We start from the raw sequence: 26,867 nt of genomic DNA on the forward strand, positions 1-26,867 counted from the left end.
ATGTGACGGTGGTTCCGCAAGTGTGTCGCCCAGAATCTGTGTTAGTCTGTGTGAGTGTTCTCTGTCATGATCATCCAACTAGGAAATGACCTAGTGACACTTTCCCAGCAGTGTCCTCGGTGTGAAGCGATGTGTGACCGTGCTATACTGCTCAGCAGCGTTCAGGTCTCAGAGCCTGGCACTGTGCAGTGCGCAGCCTGGCCAACTGACCAGCCCTGGTAGAATAACTGGGAGTTGTCACTCTTCTTCACCTCACCCCGCTGAATAGAAGAGCCACCCGCCACCTGCTCCCCTCTCCATATCAGGAGAGGAAGGCGTCTCACCTGTCTTGGGCCCAAGGGCTGCGCGGTGAGGCCACTGGGGACGCGACCTGGCCATGCTAATGGGACCTGCTCTCTTCCCTAGGGTGGTGAAGTTCCGTCGCACAGGCGAGAGCGCGAGGTCAGAGGACGACGCGGCCTCGGGAGAGCATGAGGTCCAGATTGAAGGGGTCCGGGGGGGCCTAGAGGCGGTCGAGCTGGACGATGGGGCGGCCGTGCCCAAGGAGTTCGCCAATCCCACCGACGGTGAGCGAGCCGGGCCACTCGGGCATCAGACCAGGTCCAGGTGGCCTCCCCAGGTGGCGCTTTCAGAAAGTTCCCATGGAGGGCAGTTGGGGGGCGCACCGAGGTTCCAGGGGTGACACTGGGAATGTAGGCTGCTCTCTGTGGCTCACTTCAGCACAGGGTCACATCACAATCCCTGCCAGTCACATCACTGCATGACACTTGCTGACGATGGCAGCAGCAGGGATGGCAATGGGGGTGTGGGGATGTGGGGATGGTGACGGGGACAATGGTGGTGAGGATGGTGGTGGTGGTAGTGATGGTGATAGTGATAGTAGTGATGATGGTAGTGATGGTGATGATAATGGTGATGATAGTGGTGATCATTGTCGTGAGCCACTCGTGGGCTGTGTGTGAGCTATGCTCCTAGTAGCCGTATGAGGGGACAGGTCTGGCATTGCACGCCGATTGGGCTGTGCGATGCAAGTGCCTCTCCTCTCGCTCTGCCTGTGATCCCACGCAGCACCTGAGGTGGGCGTGACTTGCCAAGATGTCGATCTGCTGACCACAGGACACCACGAAGCAAGACTCCACCTTTGAAACCTTATCCCTAACTGCCTTATTTGGTGCAGAATATTCTATGGAAAATCCTTTGTGTGTCCCCCCCTTATAAAAATAAAGAGATTCCAGGTGCGTGCCCCCCCTTTTACAGCACTTTCCAGCATGGAAGCTGACCCCGAAGGTCACAGAGCAGTCCCACACTCGTGTCCGTGTGTTGCCTGAGTTCTTCGCCATTTTCTTAGTTTAATGTTGCAGCCAACTCCTTTGAACCCAGTTCATCTCATCAGCACAGGTCGTTGGTAAGAGATGATAGTCAGGATAATAGTGGTGATGATGGTGGTGATGGTGGTGGTGGTGGTGGTGGTGGTGATGGTAGTGGCAATGATGGTGGCAATGGGATCTTTGTGATGATGGTGGTGGTGATGATAATGGTGATGATGGTGCTGATAGTGATGATGATGATAGTGGTGATGATAATGGTGGTGGTGCTGGTGGTAGTGGGATGATGGTGAAGGTGGTGATGATGATAATGGTGATGGTGATGGTGGTGATGATGTTGGTGGTGGTAGTGATGTTGGTGATAGTGATGGTAGTGGTGATAGTGGTGGTGGGATGATGATGATGGTGGTGATGATAATGGTGATGATGGTGGCAATAGTGATGATGGTGGTGATGGTGTTAGTGGTGGTGATGGTGGAGATAGTGATGATGATGGTGATGATAATGGTGGCAGTGATGGTGGTGGTGGGATAATAGTGATGGCGGTGATGATAATGGTGATGATGATGGCGATAGTAATGATGATGGTGATGATGATGATGGTGGTGGTGGTGATGGTGGTGATGTTGGGGATAGTGATGATGATGGTGATGATAGTGGTGATAATAATGGTGGTGGTGATGATGATGGTGATGGTGATGGTGGAGGTGATGATGGTGATGATGGTGGTGATAGTAATGATGATGGTGATGGTGGTGGTGATGGTGATGACCATGATGGTGTGATGATGACAGAGGTGTGGGAGCAGCTGTCATTGGCTGAGGACTTTCTCCATGCCAGTTGCTGCTCTGAGCAGCTACCTGTGTTTCCCATTCCATCCCCACAGCAGTGGCCGTTGGCACTGTCAGCGTCGTCCCCGTCCTTACAGTAAGGAACTGGAGCACAGAGGGTTCGGTGTCTTCCTCAGGCTTGTGCAGCTAGGAATTAGCCAATTAGCTGGGACTTATACCCAAGCAATCAGGCCTCATAGCCCTATGACCTTGTGCAGCCTCTGAACACAGGAGGGTCCAATAAGGGACCCAAGATGGAACGTGGGACCTGGTGTCAGACTCCCATGTCCACCTGAGGCTGAGTGACGAGAACATTCCATGCTTTCCTAAATGCCCCAGTCTCCCAACCAAGGAGGGTGGAACCCAGGACCTGTTCCCAGCAGATCCAATAGGCAGCAGCCATGGTGGGAGTTGAGAGCAGAGGCTTTGACCTCAGGCTGATCCGACTCACCTCCCGGCCTACTGTGCACTAGTCTGCCACCCGGGCAGGTGCCATCCCCCTCCAGATGGGGCTGGTGGCACCTTAATTCCTAGAGTTGTGATGGACATTTGATGACCCAAGGCACAGTGAGTTCTCGGTGTAGACCTGGCATACAGGGTGCTCTCGGCAACGCCCCACGTTAGTGCTGTTCCTGTTGTCATCCTGGGCTGGGGACACAGCTCAGGAGGGGAGCGCCTGCCTAGCACCCACAAGGCCCTGAGCTCAGCCCCCACTACTGAAAAAAAAATCCATGCTGTCCTAGGACGCACCCCACTTTCTCCTCACCCCACTTTTTCCTGGGGAACCTAGAACCTGCCGGTGTGATGAACACCAGTTCACACCCTGGAGAAAATTATGACCTCCATAAAACATGGTCACCATGGTAAGAGGCTCAGGGTTGAAATTCCAAAAGAGACGGGGACTCCGGGCAGGGACTGAAGAGATCCCCAGGTCCCCAGGGATGTCCATGGGAGGGCCACCCAGTATCCTCCTTTAGTTTCTTAGATTTTTATGAACTTCATTTTGGAATCATTTTAAATTTGCAAAAAAAAAAAAAAAAAAGTCAACTCCCCACTACTACAACCAAATAACCGGGTGACTCATGTACAGAGAGGAAAGTGGCACCGTGGCTCCTGTTCCAGAGGTCGCAGGCTGGGGTCGTTTGGCGGGGTCTCTGGGGCACCAGTGGCCTCACCCCCCTGGTGGCCTCACTTCCTGTGACTAGGGGGGAGACTCCTAGAGGTCCACGCCTCCCAGGAGCCCCACGGCTGGGGACTGAGCCTTTAGCACAGGGGCTTTTGGGGACAGTCCAGATCCAAACAATAGCAGAGAGTAGAGAGGTGCCACCCACGCGTCCCCCCGCCTGCCCTCAGGGGAGCACTTCACCTGCCCAGTGCTTCTTCAGAACTGAGACACTAGCACTGGTGTCCCCTCCGTGACCAGGGCTCCTTCCCACTCCCGGCCTTGCCCAGTCCCCTTGTCCCAGGACTCAGCCAGCATGCCCCTTGAGCTTAATCGTTGGGTGTTTATTTATTCGCTTATCAATTATGCTTTTTTCTTTTTCTTTCTGGGAACAAAAATAACCTCTGTTTCTATAACATGGAAAGAAAATGTCCAAAGTAGGAAAGTGAGGGGGGTTCGCAAAGATGACGCTGGGGACAGTTGGTCAGTGTCCACTAGGTCTTTCTTTCTCTGCAGGACACACGCACACTGTCACACACAAAAAAAAAAAAGAAAAGAAAAAGAAAAAAACTAATTTTATCACAAACCATCTCTTCCCGCACCTACCCCTCCACGGCTTGCATTTCCACATAGCCACAGAGGGTGGACATCTTCCCACCTTGGTGCAAATGGAATTCTGCTTTAAAAACCATTTGGGGGGCAGCAGAGCTCAGCGCACGCCTCGCACGCATGAGGCCCTGGGTTCCATCCCCAGCACCGGGAAAAAAAATTAAATAAAATAGAAGCATTGATTTCCTCCTGACTATGTAAGTAATAAATTATAAAAGGAAGAAAGTAAAGGGTCTGATGCTTCTACCCTGCCCCTATCTGAGGATGACAAAAATAAAACCCTAAATTAGAATCTCATATATCTGTAGATATATAGATATCTACATCCACGTCTATATGCCTGTTATACATATTATGTTGTCCAGCTTGTTTTTAGAAATTAACACAGCTCGGCTGGGATTGTGGCTCAGGGATAGAGCGCTTGCCTAGCATGCCTGAGGCACTGGGTTCGATCCCCAGCACCATATTAAAAAACTAAATAAACCAAATAAAGGTATTGTGTCCATCTACAACTAAAAATTTTTTAAAAAAAAATTAATAGAGGGCTGGGGATGTGGCTCAAGCGGTAACACGCTCACCTGGCATGTGCAGGGCCCTGGGTTCGATCCTCAGCACCACATAAAAATTAAATAAAGATGTTGTGTCCACCAAAAACTAAAAAATAAACATAAAAAAAATTAATAGAGCCAGGTCCGGTGACACACACCTGTAATCCCAGTGACTTGGGAGGCTGAGGCAGCAACATTGTTAGATCCTGTCTCAAAATAAAAAGCCTGGGGATGTAGCTCAGTGGTAGAGGACCCCTGGGTTTCATTCCTAGTATCCCCCCCAAAAAATTAATATGTACATCTTTTTATCTATACATTCTTTTGGGGGGTACTGGGGGTTGAACTCAAGGAACTTGACCACTGAGCCCACCCCCAGCCCTATTTGGTATTTTATTTAGAGACAGGGTCTCACTGAGTTGCTGAGCACCTCGCTTTTGCGGAGGCTGGCTTTGAACTCGTGACCCTCCTGCCTCAGCCTCCCAAGCCCCTGGGAATACAGGTGTGTGCCACAGCGCCCAGCTCTATACATTCTTTTTAACAGGTCATATTTCATCGTGTGAACACTTAATAATTTACATATAATATGTAATAATTTATTTAACCAGCCCTCTTCGGGTGGACATTCTGGCTTTCTATTTTTCCTGCTATAAATAATGTCACAATAGCAAGACACCTTTTCACACTTGCTAGAATTTTTTTTCTGCTGGGGTAAGTTCTAGAAGCAGCACGTGCTGCGATTCATCAGCTTGGCTGGGGACCATTGCCGACACCCCACGCAGGGACCAATGCGAGGTGCGCTGACCCTTCCTCCGTTCCCCTTTTCCTTCCCAGATACTTTCATGGTGGAAGATGCGGTGGAAGCCATTGGGTTTGGGAAGTTTCAGTGGAAGCTGTCCGTCCTCACTGGCCTGGCGTGGGCAAGTATCCCGGGGCAGGGGCTCACGGGCATCTCCCAGAACCCCGCGACGCTCACCGCGGGTCCCCTGGCCTGCAAGACGGACACAGTGCCCGCCTTCCAGGGTCTTTGCCTGAGTGCCAGTTAGTGAGGCTTCTGTGGGTGACAGTGACCATCCAGCTCTGGGCTAGGGAGGAGCTGGGAGTGGCTATGGAGCCCCCCAAGAGAGAGCTGAAGCCCCCAGCTGACAAAGTGGCTTCAGGGCTGCTAGGAGATGGTGACGTCTGCCGTGGCTGGCTCCCTAGGAAAACAGACAAAGTGGCTTATGGGCCGGGGACGTAGCCGAGATCATCATATTGACCATCACTGGCCTCACTGTGCAGAGGCTCTGGGTTGATCCCCAGTACGGCCCACCCCCCAAAAAAGCCTCCTACTTCAAGGGGCTCACAATCCCTTGCTAACGTCCCCCCGCGGCTGTGGCAGAGCGCAGCTAGACCTTCAATCCAGCTGCCGTGGACTTTGGTGACTGGTATGAGATGCCATCTAACTGCATATTTTTCCAAACTGATGGTCGATTTCCCCACGTCATTTCACTAATCTGAAGAGCGGCTTCCTTGAACCTCGCGGTCCCGTGGCTGTACAAATCTGCTTTAAAACTCTTATTTCTTATTATTCTGTCTGTCTAGTCCCAGAAAGTCACCAAGGTGTAATCCCAGTGGTTCCGGAGGCTGAGGCAGGAAGATAGTGAATTCGAGGCCAGCCTCTGCAATTTAGAGAGGCCATAAGCAACTCAAGGAGACCCTGTCTCTAAGTAAAATATTTTTTTTTTAAAAAGGTCTGGGGATGTGACTCAGTGGTTAAGCGCCTCTGGGTTCAATCCCTGACACCAAAAAAACAAAATTTTTTTTTCTCTCATATTTTAGAAATATATAACATCGTCCCATTTCATCGGGGAAGTTCCTGTATTTTTTTAAAAGTGAGGAAACACACAGAGTGTTGTCAGTTCCACCATGGCATCCCGCTGAACCGCTGGGCTTCCCAGGTGTTTGGGTTCATGGGGAGCTGGGCAGATGATGGCGCTGGGCGGCCACACGCTCCCTGGGGTCACGGACCAGCCACCCTGTCAGGCGCAGGGCCGCCTCCTGGCCTCACGGTGTTCCCTTGCTCTCTGCAGATGGCCGACGCCATGGAGATGATGATCCTGAGCATCCTGGCGCCCCAGCTGCACTGCGAGTGGCGGCTCCCCAGCTGGCAGGTGGCGTTGCTGACCTCGGTAGGCAGCCCCAGGCCCTCTCCCTCTGGTTGGTTGGTTGGCACAGTTCTGCTCCCCTGGGGTGCCCTGTGGGATGTCCTCTGGGGTGCCCCATGGGATGTCCCCGTCCCCTGCTGCTAAGGGCTCAGCAGAAAGGAACCAAGCCCTGGGCCCCTTCCATCTGTCCATCTGTCCACCCGGGGGCCCAGACCTGGTTCTCAGTGCTCCGGACCCTGGGACCACCTGCGCGTGTTACGTACACCCGACAAGCCTCACTTTCCCTGACAGTGAGAAGGAGATGTCAGCTTCCTTCACAGGAGGAGATTTGAGGACTAGAAAGAACATGCCTGACATGTCCTAGTTGCTCAATAAACAGTGGTTAGAGCTGCTCACGGGAACAAGGGCCTAAAGGAGGGTGAGACAGACCCTCTACAAGGAAGGGGGACGCCAGACCAGATGAGAGTGATAGTGAAAATCTCAAAAGCCAGTGTTTATGGAGCCCCTCCTGTGAAATGGCTCGAGCCACACTTTTTTGTCGAGAGTGTACGCACAGATACATCCTTGTGACCCTGGGAGCTGGTACCACTGTTAGCTGAGAAAAACAAGGCTCAGAGAGGTCCAGCCACTTCATCAGGGTCACGTGGCCTGGCTAGGGGCAGAGAGAGCAGTTACTGTCAGTGCATCCCAGAATGCTGCTTGGGTGTTTGGGTTTCTTTTTTTGGTGGGAGGAGGTACTGATTTTGATCCCAGGGGAGCAGACTTGCTCCAGGTCACATGGTCTGTTAGCCACTAAACCACATCACCAGCCCCATTCTATATTTTATTTAGAGACAGGGTCTCACTGAGTTGCTTAGGGCCTCCCTAAGTTGTTGAGGCTGGCTTTGAACACGCGATCCTCCTGTCCCAACCTCCCAAGCCCCTAGGAGTCTTTTTTTGTTGTTTTTGTTTTGGGTACCAGGGATTGGATCCTGGGACACTTAACCACTAAACCACATCCCCAGCCCTTTTTACTTTGAGACAGGGTCTCAATAAGTTGCTGAGGCTGGCCTCAAACTTAAAATCCTCCTGCCTCAGCCTCCTGAGCCACCTGGGTTACAGGCTTGCCCCACTATGCCTGGCTGGCTTAAATCTTTTATTTTTTAATTCTTCTTTTCATTATCTTTTAGAGATAACGGTTTTGGAGTGCTCTGAGCGCAGTGAGGTCCTGCCATTCAGCAGCCACCTGTGTTTATACTCCTAGAAATGTGGCCCGAGTGAGCTGCCTGATGGCCGGTTTCTCTGCAGATGGGGACAGAATACTTCACCAGGCCTGGCGCCCAGCCAGGGGAGAGTGAGCTCCTCCCACAGGCCCCGATGAGAGTCCCCGCAGGCCTCTGTTGTACCAGTGCAGGGCTTTTCTGGTCTTGTCATAGGTTTATTTTTTATTTGATCTGCTTTGATTTCTTGGCTGCACTTGGGCCGCCACGGGTTGATGACAACCACGGTTTATGGAGCACTTCTTAATGTGCCAGGCTCTGCACACTTTCTCTTTGACCCCCTCTGTCCTGTGGAAGAGATCCCAGTAGGCCCCCATTTCTATAGGTGAGGAAAACAAGGCTTAGAAAACGTGTTGACTTGCTCCAGGTCGAATGGTCTGTTCAGAGTCCAAGTCGGGTTTGAAATTCAGGCCCCGGCAGACTCAGAGGGCCCTGGTCCCAGCCACCGCCCTGGACGACTTTCTTGTGATATGGAGTTGGAATATGTGGGTCAGGTAGAGCCAGAACCCCATGGCTAAGCAGCGGGAGAGTCAGAGCAGTGGGGTCGAGTCTGTCTACCATTGCCTGTGTCAGCAGGGTGTGATGTGCATGTCATTGTTGCCATAAGAAATACCAAAGTTGAGCCAGTGGCTCGGGAGGCTGAGGCAGGAGGATAGTGAGTTCAAAGCCAGCCTCAGCAATGGCAAGCCACTAAGCAACTCAGTGAGACCCTGTCTCTAAATAAAATACAAAATAGGGCTGGGGATGTGGCTCAGTGGTTGAGTATCCCTGAGTTCAATTCCCAGCACACACCCCCACACTCCTGAAAAAAGAAATACTAGAGTTGGAAATGGTTGGCCGGATAATGGATGGCCAGGAGTGGCTGGGGATGTGGCTCAGAGGTAGAGCACTTGCCTGGCACACACACCTGGTGTGAGTTCTACTCCCAACACTGCAAAAGATAATAAAATTTAAAAATTGTAGATTGCAGATTAGATATCATTTCCAGTATGTTGAAATATAAAAAAATGAAATAAAGTTATCATATTAGTTTTTAAAATCTATCCAATGGAATTGAAATACTTACCTGATACCCACCATCATTTGTTTCAAAACAGCATGAAGAAGCCATTCTGGGTGGCGCACGCCTGTAATCCCAGCCTCTTAGAAGGCTGAGGCGGGAGGATCACCAGTTCAAGTCCAGTCTCAGAAGTTTAGTGAGATCCTCAGCAACTTAGTAAGATCCTGTCTCAAAAAAAATTTTTTAGAAAGGGCTTGGAGATGTAGCTCAATGGTGAAGCACCCCTGGGTTCAATCCCCAGGGGTTGGGGGGAAAAAAACCCTAAAACCAAACAAACAAACACAAAACACACAAAGAAGTTCTTCAGAAGAAGAAAAAGAATTTAGAACCTTTGCATTGTATTTTTGTGGGTATTTTGTTTGTTGTGATGCTGGGGATTAAGCCTAGGGCCTTGTACAGGTTGGGCAAATGCTCTCCCTCTGATTGTAGTCAACCAATATCTGAGTGATAATCCCAGCCCTTGTAGTTTTCTTCTTGAATTAGTATTTCTATTTCATTTTTCCCTATAATTTTAACTTCATGTAATATTTTCTTGCACTTGAAAATATCACATCCATCACTCTATCATAACTCTCTATGACAAAGCTAAATATAAAGCCAGGTGCGGTGGCACACACTTGTAATCCCAGCAGCTCGGGAGGCTGAGGCAGGAGGATTGTGAGTTCAAAGCCAGTCTCAGCAACTTAACGAGACCCTAAGCAATTTAGTGAGACCCTGTTTCTAAATAAAATACAAAATAGGGCTGGGGATGTGGCTCAGTGGTCAAGTGCCCCTGGGTTTAATCCTCAGTAAACCCCTCACAAAAAATCTAAAGATTAAATGATCGTTTCTCGTTTTGTGAGATGAGAAGGCTCTGAGCATTAAAGTATATCTCCTGCATTGATTTGTCATTGCAATTTTTAGTAACAACAGTAGATCAACAAGAAGATGTAATTAATTTTGACAATTTTTTTTTGGTACTGGGGATTGAACCCATGGGTTCTGAGTTTCATCCTCAGCCCTTTTTATTTTTTATTTTGACACAAGTTCTCACTAAGTTACTGAGGCTGGCCTCCAACTGGCAATCCTCCTGCCTCAGCTCCTAGGATTACAAGCCTCTGCCACCGTTCCCAGCAACAAATAATTATTAAACATAAGTAAATTTTTATTGAGACCGTATCCCTTAATGAGTGGTATGAAGTGTTTTTCAAATATTTTTATACACTCTTGAATGATTTTAGCACTATTTCTTTTTCTATCTGTCATTTTTGCTGAATGGATTTTAATGTGACAATTTTGTTCACGTGGGCTGGGGATGTGGCTCAAGCGGTAGCGCGCTCGCCTGGCATGCGTGAGGCCCGGGTTCGATCCTCAGCACCACATACAAACAAAGATGTTGTGTCCGCCGATAACTAAAAAATAAATTAAAAAAAATTTTTTTGTTCACGTGAAAGAAGTTTTAGGCGTGTGCAGGAATCCCATTATAACTCAATAAACTAATGCCACTTGAGAATTTAAAACAATTTCCAAAGTTACATACTAAAGAGCACACCTTTATCATTTATGAAAAATGACTTTTAGTGATCTAATTTGTTGGCCACCTGATTGGGTCATCTTTCTGTTTTGTTAAAAATAAAGTATGGTTGGCGGAGCGCTTGCCTTGCACATGTGAGGCCCTGATTCGATCCTCAGCACTGCATAAAAATAAACAAATGAAATCAAGGCATGTTGTCCATCTACAACTACAAAAAAAATCAAAATAAATAACTAAAGGTAAAGGGCTGTGGTTGGGGCTCAGTGGCAGAGCGCTTGCCTAGCACACGTGAGGCCCTGGGTTCCATCCCTAGCACCACATAAAAAAAAATAATATAACAATAAAGATGTTGGAACCTAGATGACTGACTGTTGCTGTCCCCTTCTGAGGCATCCTGGGGGGTCTGCGTGGCCCTCAGTGCACTCTGCAGTGGGAGACACAGAGAAGGGACCTGGGCCGGGAGCAGATCAGAGCCCCGAGTCGGTCTCAGGAGAGAACAGGGCTGTTGAGGGTCGGATGGCAGCTGTTTCCCTGGCATTTGCATTAGGGATTATGTGTCATCTAGAGATGGCTTGGAGTATACGGGAGCACGGCAGAGGTCACCAGCAAATTCTGTGCCCTGTTACATAAGAGACTCAGTGAGTGTCTGCGGGTTGGGGTGTCTGCAGACTGTCCTGGAGCCAGTCTCCCCCGGATACCCGGCGAGGATGATACACCCTGTTTTTAGCCACCACCCTAGGACGTGCCAGGAGAAGGGCTCCTAGGGTCTGACAGAAGGTGCATGTTCTCTCTGGGCCTCAATTGCCCTATCTGTAAAATGGGCACTGACGGCACCACCTCGTAGGGCCACGAGGTTGGGGAAGAGCTGTGGGGCCTTCAGCACGGTGTCTGGCAGGCGGTGGTGAGGGTGTGAGGCCCCGGTCAGCCGCCTGGGGATGCCCAGCACCCCCCACCTGCCCACGGCCAAGCTCCACACTGTGGCCCTGGCTCTTTTCTTAGCACCAGGAGACATTTCTTTGCTGGTGAGAAACTGGCAAAACCCCCATTCTGAGCCACACTGCCTAAGGCCAGTCTGGCTGCCGACACCTACCCCTGTGGGACCCTGGCGGAGTGGTTTTGCTTTTCTGAGCCTCAGTTTCCTCATCTGAAAAATAGGGTTCACATTAACACCTGCCCTGTGCAATGATCCAGAGCCCCAAGTGGCCGTGCGAAGCACAGAGATGGTGTTTGCACTCTGGTAGGTTCGCAGCGTTGGCTCATTGCTGTGACCAGGGATTGAACCCAGGGGCGCTCGACCACTGAGCCACGTCCCCAGCCCTTTTTCTATATTTTATTTAGAGACAGGGTCTCACTGAGTTGCTCAGAGCCTTGATAAATTGCTGAGGCTGGCCTTGAACTCACGATCCTCCTGCCTCAGCCTCCCCAACTGCTGAGATTGCAGGCATGAACCCCCACCCCCACCCCGCGCCTGGGCTCGGCTTGTTATTTTTACCGGGGTGCCATGTTGTGGGTTTGGGTGATCATTCCTTTTCTCCTGCTCCATGTCACTAATAGAAACTGTCTTTACGTCCACAGGTGGTCTTTGTAGGCATGATGTCCAGCTCCACGCTCTGGGGAAACATCTCAGACCAGTACGGCAGGAAAACAGTAAGGCACCCTCTTCTCTGCCAGCGTCCTCCGGGTCCCTTGCAGTGAGTGACGTTGATGGGTAGCAACTCCTCCACGTTGGTGGGCTGTGAGGAGACCCAGTGCTAGGGCCACTGTGAGGTCACACGTGGCTGGGGGTCTGCTGTGTCCCGAGCGGGTCGTTGCTGGTTTGCAGCTGGGCGGCCCCCCGCCAGCTCTTGCGGTTTTATTACCTGTAAGGACTGTCCCCTGGGTTTTTTCCGTTGCTCTTATTTTGTTACACTGCGTTTGGGTCTTTGATTCTGCCGGCATGCAAAGCTGCTGTCCTCCTGACCATGAACTTGGCCCTCAGGGGAGTAAGGAGGTCTGTAAAGGCACCACTGTGAGAGCACACACTCTGTGATGATACTCCCTGATAGCCTTATTGTTCTCTTTCTTGGTCCGTCTCTAATACCTTGCAGTTCCTCCAGAGGCAGGGTAGCCTAGTGATTATTTGCTGAAAGTCACGTGGACCTGGCCTCATGCTTCACTTTACCGCTTCTGACTGTGTGACCTTGTGCAAGTGAATTGACCTCTCTGAGCGTCAACCTCCTCATCTATATAAAGAAGACTATAACCGAACCTGTACCGTCTCCAGTGCAATGTGGAGCGATAGCATGAATCCCCTTGTATAAGGACAGGCACCGCAGACCAATGAAAGGGCAACTGTAACGTTTCTAACAAGTTCCCAGGCAATGCCGTTGCTGCTGGTCCGGGGACCACTCTTTGAGAACCACTGGCTTAGGCTTATAAAAATGAACTCCTGGGCTGGGTACGGGTCAGGTACCTAAGCAAACGTGGAATTCTGTTAGGAAAGGGGGACATGGTGGGTAGGTGATGGAAACTGCCACTGTAACTAACACGTCACGGCCTTGTGTCACCGGCACCGGGCCACACATGCTTCCTTCGTCAGCTCATCCAGTCACCCAGCTGGTGCTTCCAAAGTCTGGAAATATGGGATGTCTGTGTGCTGGCCTGGCTCTCCAAACATTTAGGACTTTGGAGCAATTTGGATTTATGAATTAGGAGATCCTCAGCTGATAGAATCTAGGCAAATATTCTAAATCTGGAAAAAAGAAACACTTCTGTTCCCAGGTGTGTGGGACAGGGACACTCAACCTGTGCGACCACTCCGGCTTTACTGAAGGGGAAACTGAGGCACAGAGAACGTGCACCTTACCCAAAGCCATGTCACAGAGGTGGATCTTGTGGTCTTAACCGTGACGTTGGTGGCTTAAATCTCCGGGTGCTCAATGCATTTGTGTTGACCCAGTGAATGAGCAGACGTTGGGCCATGCCGTGCGAGCAATAGGCTCCAGCTGTATCCCCTGGACCTGGGCGGGAAACCCTGGGCCGGCAGACACCAGGGAGACAGCCACCTCCAAGTGCCCGAAGTGGCCATGGCGGGGCCAGGGTCACAGGCTGGGAGGTGGAGTGGGCCATCATGCCAGAGGACCTGGGTTGGTTCCGGGCTGCAGGGGTGGCCGTCAAGGCCTCTCGAGGCTGCCTCTCCCCCTGCCGGCCTGGAGGGATGCCCTGGGCTCAGCCCTCTGGACTCCACCAGCCCACGTCCCATGTCCCAAGGGTGCGAGTGACAGCTGCACCCTTTTTCTGGTTGGAGGGAGGAGGGGAGAGAGCACCCCTAACCAAGAAACCAGACAGGAGAAGAGAGCGTGGCGGGACCAGGCGGGGGCCTCTCAGAAAACTTGAGCCTGGATTTCACTGAATCTCGTGACTTGGGCCCTTCTAGACCAGCGGGGAGCACTTGCCGATGTCAGCAGACATTTTTAATTGTCACAGGTAGGGGGAGGGCCACTACTGGCATCCAGTGGGCAGAAAACAGGGGTTCTGCCCAATACCCCACAGTACAGAGGACCCCCCACATCACAGAGGATGCCCCAGGGCAGGATGTTCATGTGCCAAAGTTGAGCCAAGGTGCAGTATCATGAAGAGTTAGCTCTTCATCCTCGGTCTCCATCCTCTGGCCTGCTCAGCCCTCACCCCAAGACTTACCTACGTGGCTCATTTTGACAAGTGAACTAATAGCATATTGCTATAAAAAGCATGGCCTTGAGCCAGACTGCTTGGGTTCCTATCCCAGCTAGGCTGTGTGACCCTGGGCAAGTCACCCAACCTCTCTGTGCCTCTATCCTCATCTGTAAGTCGTATGATAACTCCCTGTCATGTAGGGCGGTTGCAAGGAGTAAACGGCATTGCCTATAAAGCTCTGGACACAGAGAAGTAGTTTCATTCATGTCCACTGTTATTCTGTCGTTTGCCAAGTTCCTGGTGCCCATTAATGGCAAAGCACTCACAACACAGGTCTCTTCTGCTTCCAGAGTCCACATCTTTCACCCCGACCTTGGCTGCCCCCAGACAGAATCGAATCATCCCCCAGAATCCAGCGATCAGCTGGACATACATCCATCCCGAATAGACGGGGCTTGGAAGAGGTGCCCCCAGGGGTCCCCCAGTTCTCCTGACCAGCTGGCTAGATTCCACACCCGCTGTGTGGCCAGAGGCGGAGGAGGGAAAGTGTCCCCAGATGGCAGGGCCCCCCTCCACAGACCGGGGCAGGCCGGGCAGCTGGCCAGCGTGGCCTCCAGAGGCTGTCCTGATCTGCCTCTGCCCAGCGGGGAGGTTCCCGCCAGGTGTCCACTTGGTGACTTGGCCGGGCGGTCACATATGGGGCTCGGACTCTGGGAGCCAGTGTGGTTCCTGCAGAAGCTTCCGCAGGCTGTGGATCTGTGGCGGCCATGGGATAGCGGAGGTGACAGTGACGCTGGGCGTGTAGCCTTGCGGTCAGCGAGATAAGCACATCAGGGGTCACGTCCCAGGGCCCCGTTGAGCTAGATGTTTTAGTTAGCTTTTTGTCGCCAGGACCAAAATACCTGGCAGCGACGACTTCTTCGAGGAGGAAAGTCCGTCTGGCTCAGGGTGTGGGAGGTCTCGGTCCGTGGTGGGCCGACTCCACCGCTCTGGGCCTGAGTGAGGCAGCGTCATGGGGAGGACCAGTGGGGACAGCTGCTCAGCTCAGGGTGCCCCACCTGCTTGCAGCTACCACCCAGGCAGTCTTCAAGCTGGGTGGCGGCTGGGGTCAGAGCTCTCCCAATCCAGTCATTTCACCTTGGAACATTCCTGCATTAGCAGGAGCTCTGGGTGGCCACCCCATTACTGTGACCTTGGGCACGTTTGCACCTCTCCTCTGGACTTGTTTCCTCATCTGCAAAACGGAGTTGATAGCATCGCATGAAGGGTCGTTGGGAGGACTCCATAAGAAACGCTCTGAATATCGTCAGATGTGTGCTGAGGCCCGAGACGGCCACTTACTGTTTGGGGCCCAAAGGGAAAACATGCAGAATGTGGCTGTGCTCCTCTCCCTTGAGATTGATTGGAAAAGAGCACGGTGCAGGCTGGGCCCAGGCACCACCAGGCTGTCTAGACCACAGTGTGGCCCAGTGTGGCCCCCTGCCGTGTGTCCTAGGACTTGGCTTTGCGCCTTGAGCATGCTATATGCATTCTTCCTCTGAGCTCCATCTCCAGCCCTGTTTTCTTTGTCTCTCACAGTGTTTTAGAAGATTTTGAGTAAGTTGCCTCCATTATTTTGCATAAAAATAAACAGCATATATTTTTTTCTTGAAAATTGGGTTATCTCATAGCCCGAGACCAGCATTCTGTCATGGTAACTGTGGGGGAGGAGCAGAGTAGAGCCTGAGTCGGGGTAACTTGCCTCCCACTTCCCTAGGCCACCCCTGGCCTCCGTCTGTCACACCTGCATGGTGCCTTTGTGTTCTCCATCAGCAGTAATAGGGAGCCACGCAAGGTCCTGGAGGAGGGGAGTGACCATCCAAGGCCGCGGAAGGGGGAGTGGCTCGTTGAGACTACATTCTGGGCTGGAAATCCTGGCTCCAGGCCTGGCTGTGCAGCTTGCTGATTTTGAGCAAATCACTCAACTCTTTCAGCCCTTGCTGTGCTAATTTGAAAAGCAGAAATGAAAATAATCTCTTTCCACAGGGGTGCTCTGAGGACCCAGTACAAGGATGTGACTGTGGTTTAAAAATGCAAATGAAAGTTCTGTGAAGTTAGAGGCTCTGCAGCTTTCAAGTTCCCTACGAAATAGGGACAGCAGATGCCCCACACAGCATCTTGCCTGGGTGAATGAATGAATGAGATGTATATATATATATATATATAAATACCTCTATTGCCAAGTACACAGCAGGCGCTCAGTACATGCATACTGAACAAATGAATGAACGAATAATATATATCAGTCCCTCTAGTGCTGGGCACACAGCAAGTGTTCAGTATCTGTTTATTGAATAAATGAAGGGATACATTAATGAATATCTATTCATTAACACAAATGAATGAATATTTGAATCTTCATCAGTGGCATACAACCAGTGCTCAAGAGGTACATATTGAATGGATAATTCAGTGAGCAAATTCATGAACACATCATGTTGTGTAGCTGCCTCTACAACCTGGGATAGAGGGGCTGCCCCAGAGAGGTTCCTAGGAGCTGAGGATGGGAGAGGGCTTGCCTGGCCCTGCGAGGCCCTGGAGTCCAGCCCCAGGAACACCAAAGTAAATGAATAAATAGAATGAAAAATAGAAATAGTGTGCATATGGAAGAAGAAGGGCAGGGAGCGGGGAAGGGGGAGCCGTCAATGGTAAAGGTCAGATGAGACGTCCAGCAGCATGATAATTGTGGTCAAGCAGAACGGCCCCTGGCGCATTCCTACAGTGGCAGAGAAACTCTGTGACTGTACTTGCACGTGGCCTCCGTGTCCCCGTTGTCTGGGCAGCTAGAGAGCCCAGGCATCAGCAGAGCTGAGGGCAGGCCCACGGAGCAGACCCGTCTCTGCGCAGCCTCTGCCGAGCATCCTCCACACACACCCTCTTCTCCCCTTCTGTCTTCTCTGCTTTGTTTTTCTTTCCTCTTGTTTTCTCTTCTGCTCATGATGTCCCCTGTCTGATGGAAGACTCCGTGGGTTTCAAGGAAGAAAATCCCAATTAAATTAACTTAAGCCCCAAGAAAAGAATTAAGGATCATTGAGCAGGAAGCAGTCTCACGGTCATGGCTTCAGGGTGCAGAAGTGTTATCAGGAATTCCTGTCACTTAGTCTTCTATGTTTGTATCTTTTTATTTATTATTATTTTTTTTTGGGGGGGGAGTGATGCTGTTCCTGAAAGCTTGGTTCTTGTCCTGATGCCAATCCAATAATGAGGACACGGTTTTGAGAAAAAGGAAAAGGAAGTTTGATTGCTTTGCTAGAAAAGGAGAAACACAGGGGACTCCTGTCCCAGAGGCTGTGATTTTGCCCATCAGCAGAACAGGGGGTTTTTAAAGAGGTGATTCAAAGGCTACATTCCAAGTGTTCTCGGCTAGAGCTGTAATTCACTTATTAATTTGGGAGATAGTCATTTCTGGTGCCACTCCCAAAGTCTTCATTCCTCTGGTGGGTGTGTGCTCAAGGACAGATAACTCTGCCTGGGATGGGGAAGAAAGGTAATCCTGTTTCCCTGGAGATTAGGGAGCAGGGAGAGATTAGGGAGGAGAAGGGAGAGAGGAAGAGAAAGAAACGTGTGTGTGTTTTGGGGTGGGGGGGGCGATGGCTGGGGTTGTGGCTCAGTGGTAGAGCGCTGGACCAGCATGTGCGAGGCCCTGGGTTTGATGCTCAGCACCACATAAAAATAAATAAAATAAAGGTATGGTGACCAACTACAACTAAAAAATAAATATTAAAAAAAAAAAGAAACACGTCCCTTTAAAAAATAAGTCACAGTGGCTGGGCGTGGGGTGTACAACTGTCATCCCAGCAGCTTAGGAGGCTGAGACAGGAGGATCGCAAGTTCAAAGCCAGTCTCAGCAAAAGTGAGGCACTGAGCAACTCCGTGAGACCCTGTCTCTAAATAAAATACAAAATAGGGCTGGGGGTGTGGCTCAGTGGTCCAGTGCCCCTGAGTTCAATCCCTGGTACCCTGCCCCCCACCAAGTCACAGTGACAGAGAAGCAGGGCTATATTCAAAGCATAAAGTGGGCCACTGCTATAGTTAGTGCTGGGCATAGAAACCAGGGTCTTGCACACGGTAGGAAAGTGCTCTACCTTTGACCTACACCCCCAGCCCTTTACTGTCTTTCTTTATATCAACTTGCTTTTAAAACCAATTAAATGATGGGCTGAGGCTGGGGATCGGCGGTAGAGTGCTCATCTAGCACGTGAAGGCCCTTGGTTCGATCCTCAGCAACACATATAAATATTTTTTTTAAAAAATTAAATGAGACAGCACAGTGACAGTGGTTTGCACCTGTAATCCCAGCAACTTGGGAGGCAGAGGCAGGCAGATCACAATTTAGAGGCCTGCCTAGGCAATTTAGTGAGACCCTGTCTCAAAAGTAGAAGATAAAAAGCTCTGGGATGTGGCTCAGTGGTAAAGTGCCCCTGGGTTCCATCCCCTGTACTGCATTAAAAAAAAATGGATTGATTAATTAAAGTTAAAATTTAAAATTTTTTAAATTAATTTTTTTTTTTTTTTTTTAAGAAAAGGAGCTAGGCACAGTGGCCACATCTATAACCTCAGCAACTCGGGAGGCTGAGGCAGGCAAATTGCAAGCAATGCCAGCCTCAGCAACTTGGCGAGATCCTGTCTCAAAATAAAAAAAGGGGCGAAGGATGTGGCTCAGTGGTTCAGTGCCCCTGGGTTCAACCCTCAGTACCAAAAACAAGGAAACTTTACGGAGAATCTTAAATGGAAAATCAGTCCCGAGTGAGAAATATCTGCAGAAATAAACAATGCAAACCAGGCAGTGCAGTTAAATTCTAGCCAGTCACCATTACCCCACCACCTTCTCCCTGAAAAAGAGATGGGTGCTGCCAGTGTAACTGAGTGGTAGAAATTGTGCCTAGCATGGGTAAGGCTCTGGGTTCGAAAGAAGAGGAGAGAAAGAGATGAACAGGTATTAAAGCAGGTCAGCATTGCTGGACACTTTCTTTTTGACATACTTAGAAGAATGAAGATTCCAAGAAAAAAGAAAGAACTTTTTCCCAGTTACTTGGAAGGATGAGGAAAGAAAAATGGCAAGTTTGAGGCCAGCCTGAGCAGTTTAGCAAGATCCTGCCTCAAAACAAAATTTTAAAAAGGAATCAGGGGGGCTGGGGTTGTGGCTCAGCGGTAGAGCGCTCGCCTCGCACATGCGAGACCCTGGGTTCGATCCTCAGCACCACATACAAAAAAATAAATAAATAAACAAGTGAAATAAAGGTGTAAAAGTGTTGTGTCCAACTACAACTAAAAAAAAAAGGAATCAGGGATGTAGCTCAGGGGCAAAGCAATTGCCTAGAAAGCACAAGGCCCTGGTTCAATCCCCAGCACTGCAAAAAATAAATACAAAAAGTAAAATGTAAGGGGCTGGGGCTGTAGCTCGGTGTCCGAAGAGTGGCCTAGCACACGCAAGGCCCTAGGTACTGAAAAAAAATTCAACAACTTCCTTGCAAGGAGATACAAAATGATTTAAATTTTCTATTCATTATAACCATTTTTAAAGGACCTCTAGGCAGAGATTTCCGTTTCAGTGTCTTAAAATTCAGTTTAAGAGTAGAGCAGAAAGCAGCATGGTTTACACCTCCCTCCAGAAGTGTTCAGGGGCAGGAGGCTGAGCTCCACCTTGGTGACCTGGGAGGGGTGTGGCAGAGACCCCTTCTGGACCTCGAATGGCAGGTTTAAAAGCCACATAAAGTCTGCATCCTACTCCCTCAAGTATGATGGTGACTGTGACATAAAATAGTATCTTAAATTACAGTCACCATTAATTTTTTTTCACTGTCTCAGAGTAATTAATGCTCCAGGAATCTGCACCATGTTCGTCCTCAAGCCTTGTGTCCCGCTGTGGGTCTCAGCCTGCACGGACACAGTGCCCTGCTGCTTAAAAGGCCCTGAACGTTTTTAATCATGTGTTAGTCTGCTTTTTTTTTTTTCTTTTTTTAGTTGTAGTATTGGACACAATACCTTTTTTTTATTTTTTATGTGGTGCTGAGGATTGAACCCCGGGCGTCGCATGTGCAGGCGAGCCCTCTACCGCTGAGCCACAACCCCAGGCCCTACTCCGCTTTTCTTTATTGCAACAAATAATTGAGATAAATCAGCCTATAAAGAGAAAAGGTTGCCAGGCCCGGTGGCCCACGCCTGTAATTCCTAGCGGGTCAGGAGGCTGAGGCAGGAGGATCACGAGTTCAAAGCCAGCCTCAGCAACAGCGAGGCACTAAGCAACTCAGGGAGACCTTGTCTCTAAATAAAATACAAAATAGGGCTGGGGATGGGGCTCAGTGGTCCAGTGCCTCTGAGTTCAATCCCCAGTAACCCCAACCAAAAAAAAAAAAAATAGAGAAAAAGTCTTGTTGTGGCTTATAGTTTAGGGGTTTTGGTGCCGAGTCAGTTTGTCCCCTCACTTTTAGGCCTGTGGCGAGTCAGCCCATCATGATGGGGAGCATTTGGTGAAGCAGAGCTGGTCACCTCATGGCAGAGAAGCAGAAAGAGAGAGGGAAAGAGGAAGAGATCAGGCTTCCACAGTCCCCTCTAGGCCACACCCCCAATGATTTTAAACCGCCCTAAGCCCACCTTCTGCCAAGCCCCACCTCCCACAAAGCCCCACCCCTGCCAAGCCCCACCTCCCACAAAGCCCCACCCCTGAAAAGCCCCACCTCCTACCAAGCCCCACCTCCCACTAAGCCCCACCCCTGCACAGCCCCACCTCCTACCAAGCCCCACCTCTCACTAGCCTCCCTACCACAAAGCCCCACCCCTGCAAAGCCCCACCTCCTACTAAGCCCCACCTCCCACTAAGCCCCACCCTTGCAAAGCCCCACCTCCTACTAAGCCCCACCTCTCACTAGCCCCCCTCCCACTAAGCCCCAACCCTGCTAAGCCCCACCTCTTAAAGGTTCCACAACCTCTCAGTACTGCCAACCTAGGGACCAAGCCTTTCACACACCAACCCTTGGAGGACATTCCAGATTAAACTATGGTAAATTCCTTCTTAACAATCTAGATATTGATTTCAGAGATAAAATAATCCAGTCCTTCACAAACTCTAAAAAAGTGACAAGTTGTAATGCTGCAAGTAAGGAAAAAAAAAATTTAAAGGTCATTACATAAAATAAGATGTATTTTCAACATGAAATGCTCACATAGAGCTTGACCTAGTCGGTACAAGGAACTAGTCAATATTTGCCCCTAATTATAAGTGAGTTTGGATTTACCCTAACGTGTTCTAAGCTTTTTCTTTTCATCTTTGGCTTTGTGCAGTAAAGTGTGCATCTCTCTGTTCACAAAGAAGCCCTGGTGGGTGCAGATTAATACTGAAGCCATCCTCTAGTGACGCAAATATCTTACCTAGTGTCGTCACCGACAATTTGGTTTTCTGAAATGAATGATGTTGTCAAGTTGTTGTGGAAAAAAAAGAAAGTAAAACTTCCTTTGCTTTACTTAGAATTTCCTTCTTAGAAAAGCCAGTGTGTGAACTCTGTGTCCCCCCAGCCCTGTCCCTACGTGACTCCGTGGGAAGGTCCAGGTGCAGATCATCGTTAACAGAGTCTCACCTGGGTGCCAGTTGGGGTGGGCGGGACCTCTGTGATACCATGACACACAGGACGGGTCTGTCCTGTCTCCTTCCTTGTGGAGTTGCTGACACCCTTGGGCCATGATTGGCATAAAATATTAATCAATGGGACAATCAAGAAGGGCCACAGTTTTCTCACTATGCCCTTAAGGATCGGTATCACCCGTTACGGAGAACCCCAGGCATCCCTTAGCCAACGTGGGCGATGATTCTTCATTGAGATCCTATTTACAGCTTTTTCTGGGGGATGGGTGCTGGGGATGGAAGCCAGGGCCTCACAGAAGCTACGCCTTGCTCTACCACTGAGCTACACTGCCTTCCTTTATTGGGAGCTTGATTAATATTATTTGAGGGGGATACCAGGGATTGAACTCAGGGGTACTCAACCACTGAGCCCCATCCCCAGCCCTATTTTGCATTTTATTTAGAGACGGGTCTCACTGAGTTGCTTAGTGTGTTGCCATTGCTGAGGCTGGCTTTGAACTTGTGATCCTCCTGCCTCAGCCTCCCCAGCCACTGGGATGACAGGTGTGCACCACCGAGCCCGACTATTATTATTTGAGTGTGTGTGTGGTCCTTGGAATCCAACCCAGGGCCTCAGCTGTGCTAGGCAAGTGCTTACCTCTGAGCTCCAGCCAGAGCTCCTGTGGCCCAGGCCACCCGTGCATGCTGAGAAGCCCTTGTGACCTGGAGTCTTCCTTCTCCACAGGGGCTGAAGATCAGCGTGCTCTGGACCCTCTACTACGGCATCCTCAGTGCTTTTGCACCTGTGTATAGCTGGATCCTGGTGCTCCGAGGCCTGGTGGGCTTTGGGATCGGAGGGGTCCCCCAGTCGTAAGTAAATACCCAGCTCCACCATCCAGCCGGGTCGCCAGTCCACTGGTCCACTCTCCCTATCCACGGGTTCTACATCGTGCATTAAAAAATATTTGAAAAAAAAATCGCATCTATATACTGAACATGGACAGACTTTCTCCTTGTCATTGTCACCTAAACAGTAGAGCGTCATAGCCATTGCCATCACACCTACCTTGTATTGGGTGTCGTAAGTCATCTGGAGATGACCAGGCGTGGGGGTGCCCACCTGGAAACCCAGCCACTTGGGAGGCTGAGGCAGGAGGATCACAGGTTCAAGGCCAGCCTGGGCAACTTGGTGCAACCCTGTCTCAAGTTAGAAGATCAAAAGGGCTGGGGATATAGACCAGCCGTGAAATGCCCCTGGGTGCAATCCCTGGTAACACACTCACACACACACACACATTCACACAAACACATGTGTGTTAAAACCATTCCCCACAGAATCCAAGGGACAGCTATAGGTGTGGTCATGACCTTGGGGGTGGAAGAAGCAGGGCTACTGATACAGCAATAGAATACCATCATTGTGATGATTGACAGCAACCACACAATAGCTGGAAGGTCACAAAAGTGACATCATAATAAAAAGAACAGATTTGGCATTGTCTGGACATTAGAGTTGACACAGGGGTGCCCAGAGGGTATGTGCTATCGCTTTATTGCCATCGGAGACTGCCTGGCTCTCACTAAGAACCCGGGTGGTCTGCCTGCGGCATCCAAGCTGGTCACTACCACAAGTGCGGCCTCCTGCCCCTTCTGACCTCCTCACGACGGGGCAGGGAGCCACACTGGGGACTTTCTGGTGGTTGCTCTAGAGTTTAAGGTACTGAGAATACTCAGGGTTGTTGGAAGAGGCTACTCTCTCCTGGGGAGTGAGGGAAGGCTTTGCACTCTTGCTGGGCCCAAATCCAGGGGCCGACAGGGCTTAGCAACTATGGCAAACCTACTGACCAGTGCCATCCATAAAGTTTACTGGAACACACCACACTCCTCATTTACCTTCTATCTGTGGCTGTTTGTGTGCCTCAGCAACAGAATCAAATCGTTTCAAAAGCTGAGCTATTTACTATGTGGCACATTACAGAAAAAACTATGTTAGACACTCACCCCCGTCCCCCATCCCCTCCAAAAAAATACCCCACAATTATTCAGTATTTCATGTTTACTCTGTGACAGGTGCTGTTTTAAACAATTTGCCCAGATTACCTCTTTTAATCCCTCAATTTTCCCTAAAAGGTAAGATCTCTTAGTAACTGAGAGAACTAAGTTCTCTTAGTAAAAAGGCACAGAGAGGTCAAGGAACTTGGTTCAGATAGCACAGCCACAAAGTGGCTAGAGCGTGAACCCAGGCCTTGTAACTCTATAGAGTTTGGACGCTGACCATTCCGCTTGCTGCCTTGCTCTGAAGGATGTAAAGGACTGGACACTCAAAAGGGGACTTAGGGAAGGTGTAGAATGTTTTATGTGAAGGGAACTACATGAAAACGTGAAGCCATAACTGTGACTAGGGAAGGCTACTAGCCCAGTTTTTGTTAGCTGCAGGGATGAGAGCTATGGGAATTGAAAGCTGAAGTCAGACAGGTAGGCCAGGGAAGGCTTGCTAAACGCCCTGAATGCCGTCCCAAAGGGATTGACTGTGGGCAGCGGGGAGCCACTGAGTGTTCTTGAGCAGGGGAGGCAACTTCAGGACTCCTGATCTAGCAGGGGAGGCAGGATGAAGGGGGAGTGAGGAATTCTGTTGTTCCACTTTCTTCCTGAAGGAATGAAACCTGGTGTGGCACAGCACGGCATCCACCTGAGGCCACCCCTTGCACCTCTTGGATCAACCTGTTCTATAGCAAAAGCTCATCGTCTCTCCACGGTCTGGCTGCTCTCTCTTCCGGCAGAGATTGACGTAGGATGATTAGTGGGATAAACTACAGGCCCTGCTCTTGCTGCTGGTCTTGTAGCTGCCGAGATGCCCATTTTGTCCCCTCCTCTGCCTCCCAGTCTAGACTTCCCTCAGCTTTGGCCAGTACCTTCACTGATCGCGATGGTTTACCTGGCGGGGTGACTGAGGCTCCGTGCCTGAGGGGTCTGAGTCCCTGGTCCGCATGCCCTTCTCGGGCCATAACTGTTGCACTTGTTCATTTAAGCAATAAAACCAGGCACGGAGCTGAGCAGGGTGGCACATGCCGTAATCCCAGCCGCTGTGGAGGCCAAGGCAGGAGGATTACAAGTTCAAGACCAGCCTCAGCAATTTAGCAAGGCCCTAAGCAACTCAGTGAGACCCTGTCTCCAAATAAAAAATACAAAGGGCTGGGGAGGCTCAGTGGTTAAGCACCCGTGGGTTCAATTCCTAGTACCCAAAATCAATCAATCAATCAATCAAAACTGGGCAGGGATATGTCAGGAAATGTCCAGCCTTATCACCCGGGTGCCCTGGTCATATAACAGTGGTCTCACCTGCTCATGATGGTTGGGATTACTTTCTCTGGCTAGTGAATGGTGACCCTTTTCCTTGCCTGCTCATTTCTTGACAAAAGGAGCCCAAAGTTATTGTACGGCGCTGTTGCTTAAAGTCTAAGGACTCTTTGGGTGTGTGTGTGTCTGTGTGTGTCTGTTTGTGGGGGTGTTGGAGATTGAACCCAGGGCACTCTACCTCTAAACTACATCTCTGGCCCTTTTCATTTTTTTTTTTTTTTAATTTTGAGGCAGGGTCTCATTAAATTGTTGAGGCTGGCCTTGAACTTGAAATCCTCCTTCCTCAGCCTTCCAAGTCACAGAGATTTCAGGCATGTACCTCCATACCCAGGTTCTACAGAGACTCTTGTGGTATCCTCTGGAAGAAGCTTTTCCTTCCTAGGCACCAAGACCTCTAGACCCCCAGAGCCTAGAAGATGCAGACTCCCGCAAGTGGGTCACTAGGAATGATGCGGTGAAGGTCAGTCCTACTTTCAACCCCTTCATTTCCAGACCCACGTGTTCTTTGTACCGGGAACACAGCCATAAAATGGCCATTGATTTAAGTGTGTACTATGTCTTGGAGGACAGTCCTCTGTCCTCATTGGCACCTAACCCTAACCCTGACCTGACCCTAGCGTGTCTTCTAAGGCTGCAGGGTGGCATGATACGTGAAGGACCACGGACTCCATGGTCACGTGCCAGCCCTCACATATCCTTTGGGAAAGGTTGGGGGAGACTCTCAGAAGGGTGATGTCAATTCTGGTCACATGGTGGGCTCTGCAGCCAGAGTGCTGGGTTCGAATCCTGCTTCTGTCACTTAATAGCTGCGTAACCTTGGAGAAGTCCCCGAACCTTTCTGTGCTTCTGTTTCCTCATTCTTAACAAAGGGACACAAACACAGCCACTTCCTGGGGTCTCTTAGGATTTTAAATGACAGCATGTGTGAAGTAGCCAGGGGAGGCCAGGGAGAGCACTCGACACGTGTTAGCAGGCATCTCATCTGCTGCAGGCTTTGGTGAGGAGTTCAAGTATCCCCAGGAGGAGTGACGGATGCAGAGTGTCATCATGAGCAGGAGGGGAGACGTGACCATGCGGAGTCACGTCTAGGCTCTAGGCTCCCGGGCCGTTGGAGGCGAGAAGGACAGTGAGTGGCCCTCCTCCCCCATCTCTCCATTCTTCAGGCCCCTGCTCCAGGGCCGTCCAGATGCCGCGTCTGACATGGTCTCCTGGATCTGGAAGGGGTTTAAAAAACACTGGGCCTCAAAGTGGAGGCTGTGAACAGAGCCACCACCATGAACCTGGACTGGCAGGGGCTGGTAGCCAGTGGCCCCACTGCTGGCCCAACTCAGGGACTTCCTGCAGGTGTGGCACTGCCCCATTCAGGAGCCGTGCATCGACTAGGGCACAGCGTTTCCCGGTGGCTGGAAGGGTGTGCGCACAGAAGAGTCATCGGAGTCCCTGCCCGGGGAGGCTCAAGAATGCAGCAGAAGGAGCCGCCAAAGAGTCACCTGGATTTTCTTCCCCTGTGTGGGACCATGTGCAGAAGGCCCCAGAAACCCTTGTTCAGGAAGGTGGGATGAGTGACTCGTTTTCTATTTCTTCATTCGCGTTTCTTGGAAACGGCATAAAGTGATAGAATCTGTCAGTGGTTGCGGAAAGGATGAAGAGGATGCCATCGGCTGCCCAGAAAGGCCCAGGACTGTCTGGACGCTTTCCGGCGGGTGGGATTACAGAGGGAGAAGAACTGACGCAAAGAAGGACCATGTCCCCAAACACCAAAGGCGAAGGACCACAGAGGGGAGAGAGCCTGGCCTCGGAGTCTGGGAG

At 50.4% G+C, this 26,867-nt stretch overlaps 1 protein-coding gene across 1 annotated transcript in view; it reads left to right on the forward strand.

Moving 5' to 3' along the window:
• Svop (SV2 related protein) overlaps positions 1-26,867 on the forward strand; it is an 82,725-nt gene that overhangs the window by 18,157 nt on the left and 37,701 nt on the right. The window contains exons 2-6 of the mRNA XM_046464351.2: positions 406-566; positions 5,306-5,391; positions 6,544-6,642; positions 12,026-12,097; positions 22,447-22,571. Coding sequence (XP_046320307.1) covers positions 406-566; positions 5,306-5,391; positions 6,544-6,642; positions 12,026-12,097; positions 22,447-22,571 — 543 coding nt within the window. The remainder of the gene's footprint in view (positions 1-405; positions 567-5,305; positions 5,392-6,543; positions 6,643-12,025; positions 12,098-22,446; positions 22,572-26,867) is intronic.

The sequence above is a fragment of the Marmota monax genome, unplaced genomic scaffold, assembly GCF_021218885.2.
Source record: "Marmota monax isolate L192 unplaced genomic scaffold, Marmota_monax_Labrador192_F-V1.1 WCK01_AAM20220418_F8-fsc00269, whole genome shotgun sequence".
In the NCBI taxonomy this organism is placed as follows: domain Eukaryota; kingdom Metazoa; phylum Chordata; class Mammalia; order Rodentia; family Sciuridae; genus Marmota; species Marmota monax.